This window comes from Nicotiana sylvestris, chromosome 9 (genome assembly GCF_000393655.2).
Source record: "Nicotiana sylvestris chromosome 9, ASM39365v2, whole genome shotgun sequence".
Taxonomy (NCBI): Eukaryota; Viridiplantae; Streptophyta; class Magnoliopsida; order Solanales; family Solanaceae; genus Nicotiana; species Nicotiana sylvestris.
Window position 1 is genome coordinate 83,380,676 of NC_091065.1, and position 26,124 is coordinate 83,406,799.

At 39.5% G+C, this 26,124-nt stretch overlaps 1 protein-coding gene across 1 annotated transcript; it reads left to right on the forward strand.

Moving 5' to 3' along the window:
* Positions 1 to 19,228: 19,228 nt before the first annotated feature.
* LOC138877852 (secreted RxLR effector protein 161-like) lies at positions 19,229 to 19,753 on the forward strand. The gene has a single exon (XM_070157496.1). It carries the CDS (start codon positions 19,229 to 19,231, stop codon positions 19,751 to 19,753), a length of 525 nt encoding a protein of 174 aa, XP_070013597.1.
* Positions 19,754 to 26,124: the final 6,371 nt, after the last annotated feature.

The window sequence follows — 26,124 nt, forward strand, 5'->3', positions numbered from 1 at the left end:
AGTCAAATCTAAATGGAAATTCTCATTTTGAAAGCTTAAAATTGAAAAAATGAACTAAGATTGGAATTTTGAGTAAACGACCTTGGAATTGGGATCCGAAGGTTCCAGCAGGTTCGTATGATGATTTCGGATTTGGGAGTATGCCCGTATCAGGTTTTGGATAACCCGGGAGCGTTTTGGCGCCTATTGTGGAAGATAGCATTTTAGAAGAAATTGCATCAGTTTGGTTTAAAATGCATTTCAGTGTTATTGATGTCCGTTTGGGATTCCGAGACTGGGAGTAGCTCCGTATGGTGATTCTGGATTTGGGAGCGCGATCGGAAGTGAATTCAGAGGTCCGTAGGTCATTTTGGAGTCGTTCGGCTAAAGATGGAAAATTGAAGGTTTTTGAGAAAATTTGGTCGGAAGTGGAAATTTTGATATCGGATTCGAAATGCGAATTTTATGGTTTGGATAGCTTCGTTAAGTTATTTGGGACTTAGGAGTGTGTCCGGAATATCTTTGTGTTGAAATATATGAATTATGGGAAAATTTTGAAAAATTTTGATATTTAATATTGTTAAAGTTGACTTTGGTCAACATTTTTGGTAAACGGACCCGGACCCGTGATTTTTTGGTCTCGAAAAGGTCCATAGAAAAATATGGGAGTTGAACGTGTTTCCGGAATCGAATTCCGAGGTCCCAGGCCCGAGAAATGAATTTTTTCGTGAAATTGTTTTCTGAAAATGTTTAAGGAAAATGAAAATGAAATTTGATCAGAAAGTAATGGTATCGGGCTCGTATTTTGGTTACGACACCCGGTACAGGTCATATATGTTGGTTAAGCGCTTCCTGTAAAGTTTGGTTACAAATGGACGTTGTTTGACGGGTTTTGGCCGTAAATTGGAAAATTTGAAAGTTTATGAAATTTGTAAGAATTCTTGGATTTAAGGCTCAAATCACTGATTTTGATGTTATTTTGGCGATTTGATCGCTCGACCAAGTTCGTGTGATTTTTTAGAGTCAGTGTTCATATTTGGTTTGGAGCCCCGAGGGCTTGGGAGTGTTTCGGAGTAATTTCGGACTTAGGAAAAATTGCAGAAAATTCTGCTGTTCCCAGAAAATTTTATGTGCGAGTAGTCCAGTTTGGAAGCTCATATATTGTAATCTATAAGAAATCAGAAAAAGTTCAAAACATGAAAGTTGTAGCCCATACATTCTAGTTTTCGAAAAGTTAAACCATTTGCGATTTGGATATCATCTCAGAAAGTTACGATGGATCGAAAAGGGCTGCTGGAGCAATTTCGGCAGAATTTACGATGCACTTTAGAAGCTCATATCTCGGGATATATAAAGAGTTATATGGTGTACAACCTATCAAATTAAAGATCTTTGAGTCTAGTTTTTAAATCTTGAAACCGTTCATCATTATGATATTTATACAAAACGTTATGGGTGTTTAAACAGAAGGTGTCCGACAAGGAACAATTTTAATAGGATGTACAACTTGTATAGCACAAGTGCAAGGTACAACTCAACGAAGCACAGACAGATTCTTTTGTACACGGATTTAGCTCACTTTTCTTTATTTCTTCAAAGTATGGACGATTTTTGGGGAGCTTCAATAGGGGATTTTCATCATCAATGGGAAGGTAAGTTATCCCCACCTACTTTGAGTTAAGTACATCAATTATGTATGGATTTGAGCATGAAAATTGTAGAAAAATTGAGGATTTAGGCCTAGGGATTTGAAAATAAGATTTGGTGATTTGAGGGGTCAAATGAACTCCGATTTTGGTAAATTTTATATGTACGGACTCGTGGCGAGACGAGGAATCCGGTGATGTGACTTTCGTAAATTTTTGAGAAGTGGGCCCGGGGCGGGTTTTGCAAATTTCGTGATTTTCGATATTTTTCGAGTCTTTTCGATTGGGTTATATTTCCTTAGCCTATTGTAATATATTCCTTGTGGTTTTGGTAAGATTAGACGCGCAAGGAGGTCGATTCGAAAGGAAAGGGCAACGCGGAGTAGACTTTTCGCCATCTTGAGGTGAGTAATAGATGTAAATGCTGTTCTGAGGGTTTGAAACCCCGGACTTTCACATCGTAACGCTATATTGAGGCGTGACACGCACTCCATGGCGAGTGCGGGGTCGGATACTATTGGGGATTGTGACTTGGTCCATCCCGTGTGATGTTTATACTATACTGGTGATTGATACACATACTTCATTGATATTACTGGGCTTGATGCCATGTTTGGGGCCTTGTGCCGATTTGTAAAATCCTTCGAGGATTGATATTACTGCTTAGCATGATTTGCATATCATTTAATTTCAGTCCAAGGTTTTAAATGCTGTTTTGCAAACTCAGCCATAATTCTAAGTGTTGAAAACTTAAATGATATTTTTAAATGTATTCCGGGCTGGGAACTTCTGTTTTGTAAATGCCCAAGGGGCTTATTATATTATTTTCTGGACTGATTATAAAGTGACTTGAAACAGTGGTAACAATGACACTGTGTGATATACTTGAAACAGTGGTAACAATGACACTGTGTGATATACTTGAAATAGTGGTAACAATGACACTGTGTGATATACTTGAAACAGTGGTAACAATGACACTGTGTGATATACTTGAAACAGTGGTAACAATGACACTGTGTGATATACTTGAAATAGTGGTAACAATGACACTGGATGATATACTTGAACAGTGGTAACAATGGCACTGTATGATATAAATTGGTCAGGTAACAATGGCTGACCGGTCAGGTAACAATGACTGACCAAGATATTGCGCTTGGGCTGTAGGAGCCCCTCCGGAGTCTGTACACACCCCCAGTGAGCATCGTCGACGATAAATAAATATGGATGGCTCGGGCTGCATGCCGCAGTGGGTACTGGAATGTACCATCATATGCATTGCATTGCATTCATGTATTTGTATTTATACTGGTGTTTAGCTGCTCAGTTCCATATGTTCCTGTATATTCGGATGGTAGCTTACTTTGTGTGTTTACTGGATTCTCTTATCTTCGGACTGTAGTTACTTTTATTACTCACTGGGTCGGAGTACTCACTTTACTCCCTGCACCTTGTGTGCAGATCCAGGGCAATCTCAGGCTTAGTAGATCCAGTTGATCAGCAGATCCAGCCTCTGGGAGTATCGAGGTAGTTGCACGGCGTTCGCAGCCATTGATCTTCTCCCTCCTATCCTATCTCTTTATTTTCGCATTATCGGACTTTGGATATACCGTGTATTAGGATGATATTTTGTATTCTAGAGGCTCAGATTCGTGACATCGGGTCCTAGTGAGATTATATTGTGTATTTTGTTAAAATCTTCAGTATTTTAATCTTGCTTAATTGATATTTCTTTCCGCTATTTTTGATAAATTGGGTTAAGTGTTGAATAATGGTCGGGCTTGCCTAGTAGTATGCTGGGCGCCATCACGACTGGGATTTGGGTCGTGACAAAACTCTAGAGCAGAGGTGCACTGATAGGAGTGGGTGGTGCACTATAGGTTATCCCTCCCTCCAGACGACGCACCACTGAATCTGCCAGAATGACGAAGCCTCTTTTCAGACTCCTGACTGCTCTCCTGAGCTAGAACTATCTCAACCCGTCTAGCCACATTGGTCGCATCTTGAAAAGAAATATCGCTCCTTGTCTCCTTATCCATTTGCAATCTAATAGGATGAGCGAGTCCCTTAATAAACCTCTTCACCCTCTCTCTCTCTCTCTCTCTCAGTGGGGAGTATAAGAAAAGCATGACGAGCCAAATCAATAAACTTTATCTCATACTGGGTGACAGCCATAGAACCCTGTTGGAGACGCTCAAACCATCTGCGGTACTCCTCTCTCTAAGTGACGGGAAGGAACTTCTCAAGAAATAGCTATGAGAACACCTGGTAGAACTACCCCAACTGGTTGAACTGCTGGAGTCTGAAATTGGGGAGCTATCTGCTCCGGAGTGCGAGTAGAGGGAGTCCGTGCTCCTCCCCCAGCCTGAGAGACGGCTAGTGCTACAGGAAGTATGCATGCCTAAGTGACACTCTCCATAAGGCCCACTAGATAGACCAGAGCATCCTGGATTACCGGGGTAGCGATAAACCCCTCTAGAACCTGAGTTGGGCCCGCTGAAACTGTCTGGGCTGGAACCTTATCATCAAACTCTACCTAAGGCTCCGTCGTTGATGCTTCTGCTCTAGGTTGAGCCCTGCCCCTACCTCAGCCTCTAGCACGACGTCGGCTTCGCCCTCTGCCCCTCGTAGTAGCTGTTGCTGGGGGCTCGGGATGCTGATCAGCTGACGAAGCGATACGTGTTCTTGTCACCTTGATAGAATAGAGTAGAAGTTCTATTAGCATTGAGAAATCAAACTGCTCAACAAAGATGAATAAAAGTGAAATTGTTCCTAACTCTGTAGCCTCTAGGGGTAAACACAAACGTCTCTGTACCGATCCCTCAAACTCTACTAAACTTGTCCATGAATTGTGAGACCTGAGAAACATAGAGCTCTGATACAAACTTTTCACGACCCGAATTTCCCACCGCCAGGACTGTGATGGCGCCTAACATTTGTACTCGCTAGGCAAGCCAACGTTACAAATTATTTTACCTTTTTCTTTTATCTTTTAACAATTTTCAAGTTAACAAAAGTAAATCAGCGGAATGAATGCGGAAGAACAGAATTTAACATATTATCATAATACAAATAATGAAACAGTAATAAAACTCCACCCAGATCTGGTGTCACAACTCACGGACGGTCTACGAATACTACAACAATGGTCTGAACAAAGAAATATACATCTATTTTGAATGTAGATAAACAAAAAAGAAATATGATAGAAGGGGACGCCAAGGCCCGTGGACGCCTGCAGAACTACCCCGGGTCTTCACTAGACTGAAGGCAGCCACCCAACTCTACTCACATGGTCCGGCACCGAAATCTGCATAGAAAGTGCAGAGTGCAGTATCAGTACAATCGACCCCATGTACTGGTAATTGTTGAGCCTAACCTCGGCGAAGTAGTGATGAGGCTAGGACACGACAACCAACATAAACATGTGCAGTTAAACAATATCTAAAAGAATAACAATAATAGAAGATAAACAAAAATTAATGGGAAGGGACAATATGCTATGGAGGTACTAGAATAAGGAAAACACATAAATAACGGAAATGAAATAGTTAAGGCACTTGAACCGATAACAACAAATAATCACAGCAAACAGAAAATGCACGGCATCACCCTTCGTGCTTTTATTCTCAATCCTCACCAGGCAATCGATAATAGAAATGAGCAAGGCATCACCCTTCGTGCTTTATCACTCTTCCTCACCATATGAATAATAGAAATGTGCACGGCATCACCCTTCGTGTTTTATCTCTCTTCCTCACCATATGCATCAATACAATGGTAAATGTGTACGGCATCACCCTTCATGCTTTATCACTCTTCCTTACCATATGCATAAATATGAATGTGTACGGTATCACCCTTCATACTTTATCACTCTTTCCTCACCCAAACAGTATAAACAATAACATCCCGACAAGGGAATCAACAATAGAAACAATAATATCCCGGCAAGAAAATCAGCTATAATCAATCTCGTTTCAACAGTTAACTTGACAAAATAAGTCTCAACTTGAGTCAATACTCAACCATGATCAATTACCAAGAAAATATCATAAGTCTTGTTCAACATGGATAATTATCAATTTAAGCATGAACACTTCATAATAAGAGTCACAACAATCACACTATAAGACTCACTTGCATGCTCGGCACCAACGGATAGATACTCGTCACCAAACCTATACGCCATACTCAACATTAACACGTAGTAAATAAAACAACAACACCTATTCCCTCAAGCTAAGCTTAGACCAAACACTTACCTCAATTCCACGGCCAAAATCAAGCCTCAAATATCACTTTCCCTCTAGATTTCACCTCCAATTCACTTGTATCTAGTCATAATTAATTTAATAACATCAATAAATGCTAAAGAACTCAAATCCAATGTTAATCATAGGTTTCCCAACATTTTTCCTAAAAAGTCAAAAATCGACCCCGAGCCTGCTTGGTCAAAACCCAAAGTTCCGACCAAAATTCAATTACCCATTCACCCCCGAGCCCGGATATGCAATTTGTTTTGGAATCTGACCTCAATTTGAGGTCTAAATCCCCAAATTTCGAAATTCCCAAATTTCACCCAAAACACCCAATTTCCCATGAAAAACCCTAGATTTTGTGATGAAATCTTGTAAAAAGATGAAGTAGATTAAAAGAAATGAGTTAGAAATTGTTTACCTATGATTTGAGGAAGAACTTTTCTTTGGAAAATCGCCTATGAGAGCTTAAGGTTTGAAAATTTGAAAGAATGAGTCGAAATCCCGTCTAAAACTCTTTTTGAACAGTCGCTGTTATCGCATTTGCAATCAGGGGTTCGCAATTGCGAACCCTGCAAATGCGAACATTACATCGCAATTGCGAAGTATGCTCAGGCCTGCTATTATCGTAAATGCAAATATTTGTTCGCAATTGCGACATGTTCTTATCTCAAATACGATGATGAACTTCGCAATTGCGAAGGTCCCCTACCCAGCCTTTTTATTGCACATGCGAAGGGTTTTCGCAAATGCGAAGCCTGTAGACCTGAAACACACCAACAGTTTTTCTTAAGTTTTAAACACTATGTGGCCTACCCAAAATACACCCGAGCCCTCGGGACTGCAAACCAAACATGCACACAAGTCTAAAAATATCATACGGACTCGTTCGTGTGATCAAATCGCTAAAATAACATCTTAAACAACGAATTTAGCATCAAAATCAATGAAAATCTCAAGAACTTTTTAAAGTTTCTATTTTCACAACCGAGGGTCCTAATCACGTCATATAAACTCCGTTTCTTACCAAATTTTACAGACATAACTCAAATATCATATTAAACCTGTATCGGGCTCCAAAACCAAAATACGGGCCCGATACCATCAAATTCGAACACTATTCAATTTCTAAAACACCTTATATTTTCTAGCAAATAATTTTCTTTAAAAATTCATTTCTCGGGCTAGGGATCTCTGAATTCAATTCCGGGTATACGTCCAAGTCCCATATTTTCCTACGGACCCTCCGGATCCATTAAATCATGGGTCCAGATCTGTTTACCCAAAATATTGACCGAAGTCAACTTAATTCAATTTTAAAGGCAAAATTTAGCACTTTTCATAAATTTTTACATAAAGGCTTTCTGGATATACGCCCAGACTGTGCACGCAAATCGAGGTAAGACAAAAAGAGATTTTTAAGGTCTCGGAACACAAATTTAACTTCTAAAATAAGAGATGACCTTTTGGGTCATTAAACACACTCAATACACTCAACACTATGTGCTTACTAGAGGTGTGTACAGATTCTGGAGGGGTCCCAAAGCCCAAGCGCTAAGCACAGATAACTCACGTGTCATCATATCAATACCTGGATCTGCATGGTCAACTCACATGCTACGCGGACAACTCACGCGTTATGGTATCAATACCTGGACCCACACGGTCAGCTCATGAGCTACGCGGACAACTCAGGCGCTATGGTATTAATATCCTCACAAACAGGCCCCCGGCTTCACTCAATCATATACCTCACTAGCCTCACCATCACCAACAAATAAGGGAACACAACCCACATAGTATCATATCATATTAGCAAATAATAAAGATTGAGGTAAACATGTACAAAAATTTCTATGACTGATTACAAATAATATGAGCATGAATAAAGCATATGTATAATCTCTAACATGAAGGCAGACAAGTTCAACAACAAGTAACTGGGTAAACACAGATGATGGCCATGAGGCCCCATGGGACGGACCAAGTCTCAATCCCTCGAGGTTTACCCCCACACACTCGTTACCTAGCATGGGTATCACCTCCAAACAATCACATGATATTAAATGGGTTTATACCCTCAGGCCAGAGTTAAAACTGTTACTTACCTCAACAACGTAAAATCCTACTTTGGGATGTCCTCGTCCCTAGACTCGATCTCCAAAAGCTTCGAATCTAACTATAATCAGAATAATATTATCAACATGGCTAGAGAATCAAATTACACAATAAAAACAACAATAATAGGCCAAAAATCCAAAACCGGCCAAAACCCAGCCCCTAGGCCCACGTCTCTGAACCAGTCAAAAATGGCAGAATAATAAACCTCGTCCTCTCCCGAATCTAACCATATAAAATTTATCAAAATTAGACTCCATTATGTCTCTCATATTCCTACCTAAAACTCTCCAAAGCTCAAGCCCTAACTCCCTCAATTTCACTTTGAAATCATCAATCAAATCCCAAAAACGAAGATGGATTCATGAAATATAACCAAAATCGAGTAGAGAAAACTTACCCCAATCCCTCTTGTGAAAATCGCCTCCAAAACCACCCAAATCCGAGCTCCCCAACTCAAAATATGACCGAATGAACAAACCCTTATTTTATATATTTTTCTGCCAGCTATTCTATCTCGTTTCGCATGCCAAACGATCTCTAAAGTTGCATTTTTATGCCTTCAATGGATTCCTTTTGAAATTCTAATCAAGTTAGGTTTTTCAATCACTCAATTTGACTTTATAATGAATGAGATATGTTGGTTTCAATATTTGCAAATAGTGCAGATTTTTAAATACGCCGTCAGTGGCAATTTCGTAATTAATCTGGAAAAAAATCTAGCAACCTAATTCTTAGTAAAATAACCATAAAATACTTATACGATGACCAAATTCAACGATTCTTTTTGCTACGGGTCCGTAATTACGAAGCGAATCTAATGCTTCAATAAAAAAAGAAATCGAAGCTCATTTGTTCAATATGATATCATTTATACTTGAAGAAACAACGTCAAAACATAAGAAAAATGAGTGCAACACAACCCAAACATATCTGAAACCCACCCAAGGCCCTCGGGACCTCAACCAATAATTTCAACAAGTCATATATCACTATCCAATAACTTAGTCGAACCTCTGGAACACCCAAAATAACACCAGAACACCAAATCAACCTCAAATTCAAGCTTAAGAACTTCTAAGCTTCCAACTTTCGCCAATTTCAAGCCTAATTCTACCACGGACCTCCAAATTACATTCTGGACACACTCCTAAATCTAAAATCACCCAATGAAGCTAATCGAATCATAAAAATCCAAATTCGAATTCGTTTACTCATAAGTCAACTTCCGGTTGACTTTTCTAACTTAGTTTTCTAACTAAGAGACTAAGTGTTCATTTCACTCCAAAACTACTGAGAACCCAAACCTACCAACTCGATGCAACTCAACACAGCTGAACAACACATAAATAAGCATAGATGGAGGAAATTGGGCTATAACTCTCAGAACGAACGACCAGGTCGTTTCACATATAGAGGGATATTATTATATTATTTGGAATTGCTATTTACACATAATAAAGGGAATTACAAAAAGTAAATGTAAATTAATTTAATTAATAAGAATTACCAACCAAGCTGTAGGAACTCATCTTCTTTTAGGACATATGCATGGTATAAGAGAAATATTAAAAGTAGATTAAAAGTTAACTTATTGAAAAAAGAACTTGATTCTTACGAAATGAATTGTTAAATAAAATTAAAATCCATAAAGTTGAAATATTTAATATTCTTGCTTACAAATAGTGATCTGAATAGTCCGCTATATTCTAAAAGTGTCATTTAAATTGTTAAAAGCATCCAGGCTTTAATTGTGTGATTAAAATTAAAGCGGCATCAAAATCGTTGTGTAAATTCTAATCCAATTATTCCATATGTTAATAATTCCCTAAAGTGATGATACGTTGGTGTCAATAAATCATCAGGTATGTACATATTAGTATGTCTTTTAACATTAAAGATGTAAGTTAATGTTGCAAGAGGTATTTCTGTTGAGATAATAATAAAATATTGCTAAATATATTTTTATTAATTATTATTTCATATAGTATATTTAATTTTTGAATCAATAGTATATTTTTATTTGTTTGTATCTCCAATTATATGTGGAGTTACTTGAGTTTCTGCCAATAATTATTCATACAACTTTTTTTAATTTAACTTTAGCAGGATCGTAATATTATCCGTGCATCGTGGGTACAAATACTAGTCTAATAAATAAAAAGGTTTATTTAATTCATTGATAACCAAAGCTATTGTAGGATGTACTGAGTTTGTATTAACAGTATTTGGTTCAATATGAAACTTATTAGTTATCGTATTTTGTTTAAAAGTGTGTAGTTCACAAAAGGTTTGCTTTTGGTTATCATGTTCTTTTTCTGACATTAAGTTGTGGAAATGTGGAACTGTTAGATATTTTTAACGGGAAATATGTTTAACAACATTGTTGTTATTTTGAGTACTTATAATTTTTGTAATTATAAGAATTAGCTTTTGTGGTAATATGGCATCTTGCTTATATATTTGTGTCCAGTTTAAGACACATTAACATTTTGCTTATTTTTTAGATGTTATTTTGAGTTTTCTTTTATGTCATGTATTTAGGAGTGGCCACAACATCTTGAATACTTAATATAAAAGAAATTAAGTTATTTAATCACATAAAATTTAGTGATTAAAAGTTACAATGACATCTATTTAGTCCAGTTATCTCATTAAAATGGTAACTCAGGCCTACAGGAAGGTAACTATTTTGGTGAGATTAATTAGAATGAGATAGTAAAACTTTAAGTTGAAAATTATCTTATGCCCACATGTACGAATAAATTTTTAAGTGTTTTGGTTTACTAGTCTAATAAAGTAAAGTAAATTCTATGCATGGGTTGCAACCTCTGCCCACAAGAGGATCTAGAGTTTACTTAGAATCGGTATTTTACGCGATTCACCTTTTAATGGATTGTGCTTTATAGCTTAGGTATGTGTATCCTTGTTTTGCAGTTTTTACAGCTTTTCCTACAATTTTTAATGAGAATGCTCGAATTCCAATGTTTTCTAGTGACAATTATGCTGAATGGAAGGAGAAAGTCCTTCTCACTTTAGGGTGCTCGGATTTGGATCTAGCACTCCGTGTGGAAGAACCACCTATTCCCACAGAATCAAGTATGCCAGTGGCTAAGACTAATTATGAGCAGTGGGAGCGATTCAATCGCTTAAATTTAATGCTCATAAAAGCCAACATAAGCTAAAGCATTAGGGTTTCTATCTCTAATAGCGATAAGGTCAAAGCTTTCAGGAAGGCAATTGATGAACAATTTATAACCTTTGACAAGGCATTGCCCAGCACCCTTATGAAGAGGCTCTAAAGTATGACTTTTGACAGAAGTCGTACAGTGCGTGAGCATATTATGGAGATGAGAGACATTACTGCTAAACTCAATTCCCTTGAGGTTGATATGTCTGAACCATTTCTTGTGCATTTCATTCTAAACTCATTTCTTGCGGAATATGCTGAAATGAATACATTCGGCCTGATATAAAGCCCATATTCATATTTAAATCCATTCACAGACCTCAAGCCGATTCTAATCGTACCGAACTAGGCCAATAATCTTTCCTGGGTCCATAATAACCCTTTTTCCTATAACACATAAGAACAACCGTCCAATTCGGAACAACCTTCCACATTCCACAACCAAATGAACCGAGCACCCTTCAGGCATAAATTCTCAATTAGCGATAGTACCACAATCTCCATACTTGATTTAAATCCTCAATCAATTAAGTGACTACATGTCACAATTATACAATCTTTCCATGAGATATGCTCACATGGCTTTCAGCACCAGGTAACAAATCTGCACATCCATACCACCGACCATACAAATACTGCAAAGCGAATCAAGGATCCACAAGTCAATACACAAAACCACTTACTCATGACACTAGTGTCAGGTGACGCTGAAGATAATACCAGCTTACTCTAAACATCTAAATTCTTTTCCGGCTCATCCCACCCTGTGACCTCCTTGTCAATACCGAACCGCAACCTTGATTCTCAACTTCCAAATCCCACGCTACTCACGGCACTTAATCATGACAATGCGCAAGAGTACAAGAATTTCATTATAACTCCTGAACCACTAATAGGGTAAATACTTCATCATATAAAAGCCTTTTATTTAACTCATTTCAAGGGAACCATTACAACCCGTGACTAAATTCTCATAACCGCAGAAAATACCAACCTCAAGTAGTGATCTAAACCACCATAACTCTTCTGGGATACATCTACACATAATAGGCCATAATACTCGAAAGTCTCCAAATAAAATCAATTACGGCGACCGTCAAACCTCGCACGCATTACTGCAATCATATGTATAACTTAACACGCTGAAGGAACTAATCGTTGCCACCATTATACCAATTCAACCATTGCTGACTGATTTTACTTCTTCCAATTTACTTTGGGCTTGACTTAGGAATAATAGTAGCCCCATTCAAATTAACATGAACCCAAATCAGTACTCATTCTGAGTGACCTTATTTGATGAGACCACGCTGTCTCAATTCCCACGAACCATCTCATACCCTCCTTATGCGCATATTCTCATCCTCAACTAGTACACCCATTCTAATAATTCCTCTATGAATCCAAAGTCATTTTCTACCATTCCTCTCAATTTATACCGCAGACCGAATATAACACAGAAAACTCTAAGCTCTTTATCATAATTTGCTGCAAAAGCTCGATACTCAACCATATTATGGACTCGAAACCCTTAGGCACCACACCTTAACCTTTGAACCCACTAGGACCGTTATTGAGAGTCACCCAATTTGTCTTGGTCCCGAGTATAATCAACTGCAAGGCTCTGCTAGCACATGACCACCCTATCAAAGAAGCACCCAGCCGAATCACCTTCCTTGCAACTCACTTCTACGCGAAGCATAATTACTAAGTCTTCCCAAATCCTGAACATGAATCGATGATGCCAATTATAGAACACATTCTTCAATTCCTTTGCTCAAATTACCACTGATGTTCTCTTTCCTTAGTCGCAGTAACCCATCAATATGCCGATAACTATAAATCTCACAAATAGGCGACCAAGCAATCCAATCGTAGGTGGTGGGACTCTCCCACTTAGCTTGAAGCCACTATTACACAACTTTGGAACCCACCAAGATTCTTTATCTCTTATTGATATGACCTTGCGCAAATAAACCGCCAGATTCCTCAAAATCCTTCCGTTAGCCTTTCATGAACACTCTGAATCTATAGCAACATTCACATATTAGACCTCTTACCGGATAGCCAGTAAAATCCTTCGCAGGAACTTCACCAACCACGCGACCGCTAACCTGCTCATAGGAGATAACCCACCTAAGTCTGTGCTCATTCACCAACTGCACAAGTCCATTCACTCCTCATGGACATCAACTAAATGTGCGACAATATCTTCCAATTCAAAGTTATGATGTATCCTTCTTCATATCAAGCAGCTCCTTTCCATCATATCAAATCTCCCGCCGTTATTCTAGCTAATATTTCAAATTAAGCTCGTAGACCTAGTCACTATCCACCATGAATCCCAAATCACTCTAAACTTTTCTCAAGGAGTGTAGTCATCCTACCACAGAACCCATATGCTACTCTGCCCTAAAGGTAAATTGAAGAAAACCATAACACTAGCGAACTTAATGTATTCAACAAGGAAAATGACACCATTCACAGATGAAAATTCCACCAGGCTCGAAAATACCAAGTCTTGTTACTCCATCAAACCATACTTGATCATTCATAGCCCGATTGCGTCTCCTTTGCCGGAAATAAAATTTTAAATCTCTGAATCTTGCATTGAGTAAACATCCTTCCAAGTCATTCACTACTTCAACGCATAGACAAACATCCTACTATTACACCAATACTGTGCGATAGCAACGCACGAATCATCATAACAATTAATGTCAAATCTCAAAACCTTAGGTAATACTGATACTGAGCAGAAACGACAGAACTACCTTCAGCAAGGCGACGACAATAGCCCAATCAAATACGCAAGGAGGAACATCCTGCACTATATCTACAGTACCAATACAATTTTTCAATTCTCGATCGATATAGCAAGTGCTTCATGTCGCATAAGATGGAGTAGGAAATAAATAAAGGCATAAGCCTCAAAGGATTCAAATCGCACGATGAGGAATCAAGAAGGGAAGTGCTCCTAACAGCTTTATAGCCTCTCGAAAATAAGTACAGACATCTTCGTGCCGATCCGCAAGACTCTACTAGACTTGCTCATGACTCGTGAGACCTAAGTGAACCTAGTACTCTGATACCATGTTGTCATGACCCAAAATCCACTAAGGGCCGTGATGGCGCCGGACAACGCTGTCAGGCAAGCCAACTATAAATACTTAATTAAATTCTCATTTAAATAATTATGAAAACTATGATTTTCCTTCAATTTGGATAGTAAAAGATAATCTTTACAAAATAAATAAAAGAATGTTTAGAAGTTAATACAGAATACCCCATAATCATGCCAGAACCAGGTGTCACAAGTGCATGAGCAGTTTCTAGGAAATAATATAATACAACAATTGTCCGGAATACAAATTGGACAAAAAAGAAAATACAGTACAATACTCTAAAGGAGACTCTGCTGGCTGCGGATCGTCTCGAGAGGTGCAACTCACCTAAGTCTCCGTATCAACCATGTCGTTGTGCCCAACTAGGCCACTAGACATACATTTGCTTGTGTAATAAAAATGCGCAACAAGTGTAATATGAGTAAAAAAAACAACGTGTACCCAGTAAGTATCACATCTAACCTCGAAGAAGTAGAGAGGAGAGGTCAACTTCGACACTTACTAGTGGTCCAATAATAATATATTAATAATTCAAATAATTATAGATTTATTAAAAATGGCAGTAAACTCAAGTAAGTAAAGAAATAATTAAACATTCCTTTTTATATTTAGAAGTCTCCAAATTCATAATCCATTATTTATCAATTTATCTCAGACCAGGGAGGCAATATCAATTTGTATATCTCAAGCAAGCATTATAAGCATGCGCAAATCATGCCGAAGTCGTAAGGCTTGATCCAACAAATATTTAAACTGTGCACTGCCAGAGGGTCGAATGGCATGAACCATAGATGCATTTATTACCCCGCTCGCGGATCATACATATGACGCGGTCAAATATAAATAATAGAGTTACCCCGCTTGCGGATCATACGTGCAACCCAGGTACTCATAGATACACAGATTCAAACAGTCAATTAAGAATTCATCAAGAAATTTTTATCCAAGGAAAAGTCAATTCTCTTTTAATGATTTAAGAAAATGAGGCTTAACCCTTTTTAGAAATTCTTTTACTATTTCGATATGATTTAGGCAATTTCAGTTGTCAATAAGATTACAAATATTTTAGGTATAGCATGCTTTTGGGTCCTAGACTACTCGGACTTAAACATAATAGTAGCTACGCACGGATTGTCGTCACCTCATATGTACATATCCCCTACAAATAGGAGCACATAATCAATTATTTTGCCTATGGGGACAATTCCCTCTTACAAGGTTAGAAATGACACTTACCTTGCTCTGAAGTCCAATAACAGGCTTCCAAGCCCCTTCCGATGACTCAAACCGATGCCCCAACGCTCCAAATCTAGCCAAATAATGGGCAAACCAATGAAAATATACCCTAATACTCATAACAATTCAATTTATATAAAATCCCAACTCCGCTCGAAAAGTTAACAAAATCGCCCTCGGGCCCACATGCCCGGATTTCAAAAAATTTCGAAGATAAAATTTACCCACAACCTTACGAACTCAAATATATAATTGGCTCTCAATTTCATGTCCAAATTCGTGGTCAAAATCTAAGAATAGAAATTTTCTAGGTTTTTTTCAAAATCCCAAAATTTCTACTAATTTACATGATTTTTCATGTTAAAATTCAAATATAATCCAAGTAATTAACTTGCAATAGGTGGGAATCACTTACCTTGACATGGATGATGAAAATGGTGCTCCAAAATCGCTCCTAGGTCGGCTCCCATAGAGGAAATGAGATGAAATGAGCCAAACCCATTTACTTACACTTATACACTGCCCAGACGACTTTTCTTTGCATTCGCGAGAACCCCATCGCGTTCGTGAAGAAGAAAATTCCCAAAAACCATTTTCCAAACTCTTCTCAGATAGCCTCTAGTATAATAGCCATAACTTTTTGTAAAAAACTCCAAATAACAAAAGGTTTAATGTTTTCTAACTAGATACCAATATCTACAAATTTCATGTTTTGGTCATCTCCCAATTCTTTATAGATTTTGATATATAAGCTACCAAAGTCAGACCTGTGCAACACAAATTTCTTCTTCATCTTCCCGGACAGCCTATAGTGTACCAGCCATAACCTTTTGTACACAAATCCAAATGCAAAATGGTTTACTATACAGAAAACTAGACACAATGGGCTACAACTTTTATTTTTGGATCATCTCTAAATTCCTTATAAATTGTGTGATATGAGCCTCCGAAGTCAAACCTGTGGAATAGAGATTTCCTTCCTCGCGACCGCGAACGCGAAGAACAGAGTCCCTGAAGCCAAATCCTTCTTCGGGAACGCGAGAGGACCCTCGCGAACACGAAGAACAACACCAGACACCAGCATCAGCTAATGCAAAACAGCTCGAAATGATCCGAAACAACCTCGAAACACACCCGAGGCCCCCGGGGGCCCGTCCAATCACACAAACCAGTCCCATAATATAACATGGACCTGCTCGAGGCCTCAAATCACATCAAACAACATCGAAATCATGAATCTCACCCCAATTCAAGCTTAATAAACTTTAGAACTTCAAACTTTTACATTCTATGTTGAAACCTATCAAATCAAGTTCGATTGATCTCAAATTTTGCACACAAGTCACATTCGACATTACGGACTTACTCCAACTTCCGGAATTGGATTCCGACCCCGATATCAAAAAGTCCACTTCCGGTCAAACTCCTCAAAAACCTTCAAATTTCTATCTTTAGCCAAATGACTCCAAAAATGACCCACAGACCTCCAGATTCAGTTCCGAACGCGCTCCTAACACTAGAATCACCATACAGAGCTATTCCCAGACTCGAAATCCCAAACAGACTTTGATAACACTGAAATGCACTTCAACCCAAACTTATGAGATTCTTTCAAAAATGCTAACTTTCACAATAGGTGTCGAAACGTTCCCGGGACTTCCAAAACCCGATCCGGACATATGCCCAAGTCCAAAATCATCATACGTACCTGCTGGAACCTTCGAATCTCGATTCCGATGTCGTTTACTCAAAAATCCAATCTTAGTCAATTCTTTCAACTTAAATCTTCCGAAATGAGAATTCTCTTTCCAAATCAACTCTGAACTTCTCGAAATTCAATTCTGACCATGCGTACAAGTCATAATACCTAAAGGGAAGTTTCTCATGGCCTCAAACTACCGAACGATGCGCTAGAGCTCAAAATGATCGATCGGGTCGTTACAAAAGGTGCCAAAAAGAGTTCTCAATTGCTTGAGATCATACATACAGACATTTGTGGACCTTTTCCTACCCCTTCCTTGAATGGTAAGAGATATTTTATCTCATTTATTGATGACTATTCAAGCTATATGTATCTCTATTTTTTGTTTAACAAATCAAAAGCACTTGATGCTTTAAAAGTTTACAAAACAGAAGTAGAGAAAAAAACTGGTGCTCAAATTAAAATTGTAAGATCTGATAGGGTGGAGAATATTATGGTAAGTACACAGATAAAGGACAAGTTAAGGGGCCATTTTGCTGAGTTCCTTGAAAGTGAAGGTATAATTGCTCAACATACCATGCCAGGAACACCATAATAAAATTGTGTGGTAGAAAGAAGGAACCAGATATTAATGGACATGGTAAGAAGCATGATTAGCAAGTCAAGTTTACCTTTATCCTTATGGTGTGAAGCCTAAAAACCATTGTCTATATTTTAAATAGGGTTCTATCCAAGGTTGTCCCTAAGACACCTTTTGAGTTTTGGAAAGGATGGAAACCTAGTTTAAGTCATTTATACGTTTGGGAATGTCTAACTAAAGTGAGGGTTTATAACCCACAACTAAAGAAGTCAGATGAAACAACAAGAAGCAGTTATTTTATAGGCTATGCAGTTAACTCTAAGGGATTTAGGTTTTATTTTCCTTCTCATTCTCCTAAAATTGTTGAGGCTAGAAATGCTAAATTTCTTGAGGAATATGAAGAAGATGGGAGTGGTTTGGCTCAAAGGGTGGAACTGGAAGAGATAAGGGAACCGCCTATGGTGCCTTTATATATTGAGAACTTGAATATTGCTCAGAAAAGCTCTCGTGAATTATCTGAACAACAACAGGTTCAAGAGCCACCACTACTCGAGGAGCCACATGAAGATCAACCCCTTTACCAGAACCCACCGAAGAAGTATCAGAACTAGTGGGAGTAAGAAAATCCTCAAGAGTTCGAAAATCAGTAATTTCTAGTGACTATGTTGTATATCTCCAAGAGTCTTATTATGATATTGGACTAAAGGATGATCCATGCCCGTTTTCACAAGCCATGAGTGGAGAAAATTCCACACTTTGGGTTGATGCCATGAAAGAAGAGTTAGAATCTATGGCTAAAATAAAGTCTGGGATCTCGTCGAATTACCAAAGTGAGCCTCCACTATAGGTTTCAAGTGGGTATGTAAAACTAAAATAGATTCATCTAGTAATATCAAACGATATAAAGCCAGAATTGTAGTCAAAGGGTTTTAATCAAATGGAATGCATTGATTACCATGAAACCTTCTCTCCAGTATCAAAGAAAAATTCACTGAGAATAATCATGGCATTAGTAGCTCATTTTGATTTAGAGTTACATCAAATGGATGTGAAAACAACTTTTCTGAATGGAGATCTTGAAGAGGAGGTATACATGTGTCAGCCTAAAGGATTTTGTGATAAGGATAAAAGTCACCTTATTTTCAAGTTGAATAAATCCATTTATGGGCTAAAGCAAGCTTCCCGCCAATGGTATATTAAATTTCACAATATTGTTTCTTCATTTTGATTTACGGAGAACATCATTGATCAGTGTATATACCTTAAGATAAGTGGGAACAAATATAATTTTCTATTCCTATATGGGTATGGCATTTTGCATGCAAGTAGTGATTTGGGATTGTTGCACGAGACTAAACAGTTCCTTATCTAGAATTTTGAGATGAAGGATATGGGTGAAGCCTCTTATATCATTAGCATAGAGATTCATAGAGACAAATTCCGAAGATTAATTGGATTGTCTCAAAAGGCCTACATTGAAAGAATTCTTGAAAGATTCAAGATGAAGAATTGTTCACCTATAGCAGCACCCATAATTAAAGGTGACAAATTCATTGAATCAATGTCCACAAAATGTATTCGAAAAGGAGCAAATGAAAGACATTCCTTATGCTTCACTTGTTGGGAGCTTATGTATGCACAGGTCTGTACCAGACCTGATATTGCCTTTGTGGTAGGAATGCTTTGCAGATATCAAATTAATCCTTGTCTTGACCATTGGAAAACTGGAAAAAAGATTTTGAGATATTTGCAAGGAACCAAGAATTTTAAGCTCACATACAAATACTCTAACTTAGTGGAGGTGATTGGATATTTAGACTCTGATTTGGATAGATACAAAGACACTGACAAATCCATTTCAAGATACATTTTCCTTCTTGCTGGAGGTGTTGTGTCTTGGAGAAGTATCAACTAGACCATTGTGGAAACATCCACAATGGAAGCTGAATTTATAGCATGCTATGAAGCTACATCACAGGCGTTATGGTTTAAAAACTTTATTTCCGGCCTTAGGATTGTCTACTCCATTTCAAGGCCATTAAGAATCTTCTATGACAATTCAGCTACATTATTCTTTTCTAATAATAATAAAAGTGGCAGCCGAAGCAAGCATATCGACAGAAAGTACTTGATGGTTAGAGACTATGTGAAAAAGCAAGACGTGAGTTTTGAGCATATTAGTACTATTTTGATGATTGATGATCCTATGAATAAAGGTTTGCCGGCTAATAATTTCAAGGATCATGTACCCCATATGGGTCTTAGTAGCTCAATTTAGCCTTGCTTTGTTCTCTAACAGTTTGTCTAGACATTATTGTTCATTTTGATATACATGACAGTGCACACTTTGGTTCTTTATGTTTTAGTTTGTGATTATTGGATGAATAAAGCTGGACACTAAATGACTCATATTAAGTTCATTTATAAAGTTGTTGACACTTTATTAGAACATATTGTACATAGTAATACATGGAAGGAATTGTTTGTTTAAGAGCATGACCGCCATGATTCGTTGTAACGACCCGGCCGGTCGTTTCAAGAGTTACCACTCTGTTTCTCCCATTTGTGCTTCTTATTGTTTTGTTCAGCTGTATTAGGTGATATCGGGTTTGTTGATTCGGGTTCAGAGAGGTTTTGGAAAGGAATGAGACACTTGGTCTCTTTTGATTAACCTTAGGTTGGTAAAGTCAACCGAATGTTGACTTATGTGAAAAAGGGCTCAGAGTGAATGCTGATGGTTCAGATAGCTTTGGGAGGTGATTTGGGACTTAGGAGCATGATCGGAATGTGTTTTAGAGGTCCAGAGTAGATCTAGGCTTGAATTGGCGAAATTGGAATTTTGGTGTTTTCCGGTTGATAGATGAAATTTTGATATAGGGATCGGAATGGAATTACTGAAGTTGGAGTAGGTCCGTTGTGTCATTTGTGACGTGCGTGCAAAATTTCAGGTCATTCGGACGAGGTTTGGTAGACTTTTTTATCCAAACCGAAATTTGGAAGTTTTTGGAATTCTTAGGCTTGAATCCGATGTCAATTTGGGGTTTTGATGCTGTTTTGAGCATTTCGAAGGTTGGAACAAGTTTGAATGAGGTTATGGGATATGTTGGCATGTTTGGTTGAGGTCCCGAAGTCCTCGGGTGAGTTTCAGGTGGTTGAACAGATCAAGTTCAAGTTGGAAAAGTTGCAGAAAATCTATTGTTGGTGTTGCAGACATTTGGTCTTCGCGTTCGCGAGTGGGCTCTCGCGTTCGCGAAGGGTTAGGCGGTAAGGCAGGAAATTTGGCCTTTGTTTTCACGATGGGTGTCCCGTATTCGCGAAGGGTTGGGTCCAGTGTTCATCGCGAATGCGATCAGTTTCCCGTGTTCGCATAGAGTAAATAGGAGCAGCTGGGTTTAGGTTGTTTGTAATTCACGTTCGCGAGATAGGTGTCGCATTCGCGATGGGTTGAGGAGCTGAAGGTTCTCATACAGGATGTCGCATTCGTGATGAAGGATTAAGTGGTCAACCGAATTTTGTGTTTCGCGAACGCGAGGCGTTGACCGTGTTCGCAAAAAAGGAAACGGTCACCTGGGCAGAATGTTTAAAAGGCCATTGTCCGCGATTTTGGGTCTAAACTTCACCATTTTTGAGCGATTTTGGAGCTTTTTCAGAAGAATTGAGGAGGGAATCAAAGGGAAACACTTGGAGGTAAGATTTATGGACTTAATACTCGATCCTATTGTGATTTTTACCTAATTAAACATGAAATTTGTGGAATCTAAAGCCTAAAATTGAAGAGTTAGGGCTTGGAACTTGAGACTTTGATTTGAGGATTTGAGGGGTCATTTGTGGTCGGATTTTGATGTATTTAATATGTATGATCTCGTGAGAGTGTAAGGATTCTAGTTTTGTGATTTTTGTCGAAATCCGAGACGTGGACCCGGGGGTTGGGTTTGGCCAATTTCTGGATTTTTGATTTAAATTGGTTATTTTCGAGTGTGCTTTGTTTCCTTAGAATATTTTGATGCTAAAATCTGTTTTTGGTTAAATTTGGAGCATCCGGAGGCCGATTCGAGGGGCAAAGGCATCGCGGGCTAGAATTTGGACCGGATAGAGGTAAGTAATGATTGTTAATGTTGTCCTGAGGGTATGAAACCCTGAATTTTACATCGTTGTGCTACTTTAAGGTGACGCACACGCTAGATGATGAGTGTAGGGTTGTGCACTATTGGAGATTGTGACTTAGTCCATCCCGTATGACTGTTAAACCGCGTAGTTGATTGAAAATTATTTGTTATTATTGTATTTTGGAAAGTATTATCATGTTTTGGGTTGAACGCCATATTTGGGCCTCGTGCCAACTATTTTGGCCCCTTGGGGGATTTTTACTATTATTCCTCACTGTTTTGACTTCATATTTATAATCTGTCATGTTGTATTCTACTATTTTCATAATTCAGCCATATTTACTCCGTTTTGTCATTTTAAATGATATTTTGGGCTGAGCATCATGTTTTACTATTGCCCGAGTGGCTTGAGAGATTTCTGATTGAGTGAGGCGGAGGGCCTGTGTAGTGAGGATATTATGGGATCGGGATGCGCGCTGCAGTAGTGTTGTACTGATTCATGATTATGAGGTCGAGGGTCTAATTTGATTATGCCATGAGATGGTTTGATATTGCCCGAGGGGCTGTTGTTGTTTCATGTTATTGCCTGAGGGGCTGATACGAGTTATTGTGAGGTAGCTCAAGGGGCTGGTTCTATTGGTATTTTGGCTGAGAGGCTGATTTATGTTTATCCTTTCTCTCCCTGTTTTCATCACTCGTTTGAACTACTGAAAGATGTTTTAAAGAGGTTTTTACTGAACTAAGGTGTTTTTACGAGCTTTTACTTTACTACTACATTGTTCTGGATTTATACTGTTTTGTTGTAGCATTATGTTGTGTTTTACGTGTTTTCTTATCGCTCACCTGCCTTTACTTTTATTACTTACTGAGTTGGCATACTCACATTACTCCCTGCACCCTGTGTGCAGATCCAAGAGTCTCGGGTCATGCTAGCAAGTGCTGATTTGCCTTCCAGCAGGCTTGTTCGGAGTTGACTAGGTAGCTGCTCGGCGTTCGTAGCCCAGTGCTTCTCCTTCCTATCTTTATTTCACTTTGTACTAGCTTTGTATCAGATTATGTTGTCTTTTCATACTCTTATACGAATTGTAGATGCCCATGACTGTAACACCCTGATGTTGGGCTGTGTTTGTTTCCGCACTGTTCTATTCTACTCTATATTTTGGGGTTTTTATCTTATTAATGACTTTTAAATGTATTATTATAATTGTTTTGGTTGGTTTGGGGTTTGTGTAGGCTGGGCTAGTTTCACGATAGGAGCCATCAAACCGGGTCCATTTTAGGGTCATGATAAGTTATTATTAGAGCCTAGGTTACATAGGTCTCACAAGTCATGAGCAGGTTTAGTAGAGTCTTGCGGATCGGTATGGAGACGTCTGTATTTATCCTCAGGAGGCTATAGAACCTTTAGGAAAACTTCATATTCTTGAATTCTTGTCGTGCAAATCTGTTGATCCGAGTATTAAACTTCTATTATTCTATTCTCTCACAGATGGTGAGGACACGTGCTACCGGTCAGGATGGACGACCACCAGTACCACTAGCTAGGGCTACTAGAGGCCGAGGACGCGGTCGAGGTCATGGTAGGGGTAGGGGTGTAGCCCATACAACAGCTAGGGCAGCACATGCAGATCCACCAACCGCCCCAGTTCATGATCAGGTCCCAGTTGTGTATGCTCCAGCAGCACCAGCTCAGGCACCAGCTGTGCCTATTGTGATTCTAGGTCTTCAGGAGGCCCTGGCCTAGATTCTATCAGTATGTACTGGCCTAGCTCAGGCGACCTCCATTACTACAGCCGTAGCTACTTCTCAGGACAGGGGAGGCACTCAAACTCCCTCCACTCGCACACCTTAGCAGGTCGTGTAGGGACTTCAGACACCAGAGACACCTCCAGCCCAGCCGGTTGCAACTGCTCAGGACTACGTACCTCCTGTTATGCCAGAGGACGAGCAGCGCAGGTTGGAGAGATTTGGTAGACTTTTGCCTCTGACTTTCAGTGGTACAGAGGGCAATGATGCCCAGGGTATCTTGGACAAGTGTCAGGGGATTCTTCATATAGTGGGTATTCTGGAGACCAAGGGGGTCGCATTTACTACTTTTCAGTTTTCTGGAGCTGCCTTCACTTGGTGGGAGGCTTATGAGAGACGTAGGCCTATTGGTGCAGCACCCCTTACCTGGCTGCTGTTCTCCATTCTCCTTTTGGAAAAGTATGTGCCACAGTCTCGCAAAGAGGAGTTGCGCATGTAGTTCGAGCAGTTGCGTCAAGGAGATATGACTATGACGCAGTATGAGATAAGGTTCTCGGAGTTTGCTCATCATGCTGTTTGGTTGGTTCCTACAGATAGAGAGAGGATCAGGAGGTTCGTTGATGGCCTCACGTATCAGCTTTGGATTCTCATGACCAGGGAAAGGATGTCTGGTGCTACCTTTGAGGAGGTTGTTGACATTGCTCATGAGATTGGGTCAGTTCGTCGCTAGGAGCGAGATGAGAGGGAGGTTAAGAGGCCTCGGGGATCTAGTAGTTATGGTGGTGCTCCTTCAAGAGGTCAGTTTCAGCATAGCAGAGGCCGTCTATTCAGACATGATCAGTCAGCTCGCCCAGGTTATCGTGGGGCATCATTGGGTCATGATTCTCACAGCTCTCATTAGGGCCATTCATCACTCAGTGCCCTTCACACCCAAAGTTCATCCCGTGCTCCATAAGTTCATGGCTCTTCTATGCCAAGTGCATCTGCTAGTCATTCTGGTGCTAGGGGTTTTCTTTAGTCCCCATCTCCAGCACTAGGGAGTTGTTATGAGTGTCGAGAGATTGAGGCAGTCAAGAACTGGCCTAGACCAGCATCAGCTACAAAGATTCAGAGTTTCTTAGGATTGGCAGGCTACTACCGTTAGTTCGTGGAGGGGTTATCATCTATCGCAGCCTCGATGACCAGGTTGACCCAGAAGGGTTCCCAGTTCAGATGGTCAGACGAGTGTGAGGCGAGCTTTCAGAAGCTCAAGACAGCTCTGACTACGGCACTGGTGTTGGTTTTCCCACAGGTTCAAGGCCTTATACAGTTTATTGTGATGCATCTCATATTGGGCTTGGTGCAGTGTTGATGCAAGATGGCAAGGTCATTGCATATGTTTCGCGGTAGTTGAAGATTCATGAGAAGAACTATCCGATTCATGACTTGGAGTTGGCAGCCATTGTTCACGCATTGATGTTTTGGAGGCATTATCTGTATGGCATGGCATGTGAGTTGTTCACGGATCACAAAAGTCTTCAGTATTTGTTCAAGCAAAAGGAGTTGAATTTGAGACAGAGGAGGTGGTTGGAGTTGTTGAAAGATTATGATATCACTATCTTATATCATCCGGGAAATGCCAATGTGGTGGCCGATGCGTTGAGTAGCAAGTCAGCCAGTATGGGCAGTCTTGCTTATATTTCGGTCGGTGAGATACCGCTTGCTTTGGACATTCAGGCTTTCGCCAATCACTTTGTGAGGTTGGATATTTCTGAGCCTAGTCATGTATTGGCCTACACGGTCGCTCGTTCTTCTTTATTGGAGCATATCTGTGATCGGCAGTACGATGATACCCATTTGTCTGTCTTGAGGGACACGGTGCAGTGCGGAGGTACCAAGCAGGTTACCTTAGATGATAATGGAGTTTTGAGATTGCAGGGTCGATTTTGTGTGCCTAATATGGATGGGATGCTAGAGTTGATTTTAGAGGAGGCCCATAGCTCCCGGTACTCTATTCATCCGGGCGCTGCGAAGATATATCAGGACATATGTAGCTCGGTGTTTGAATTGTCAGCAGGTTAAGTACGAGCATTAGAGGCCTGGTGGTTTATTTCAGAGGATTGAGCTTCCCGAGTGGAAGTGGGAGTGGATCACTATGGATTTCATTGTTGGACTCCCGTAATCTCGGAGGAAGTTCAACGTAGTATCGGTCATTGTTGATAGGCTGGCAAGTCAGCGCATTTCATTCCTGTGGTGGTCTCCTATTCATCCGAGAGGTTAGCTGAGATCTATATCCGAGAGATTGTTCGTCTTCATGGTGTGCCTGTATCTATCATTTCGGACCGAGGCACCCAGTTTACCTCACATTTCTGCAGAATAGTTTAGTGAGAGTTGGGCACCCAGGTTGAGTTGAGTACAACATTCCATCTTCAGACGGATGGGCAGCCCGAGCGAA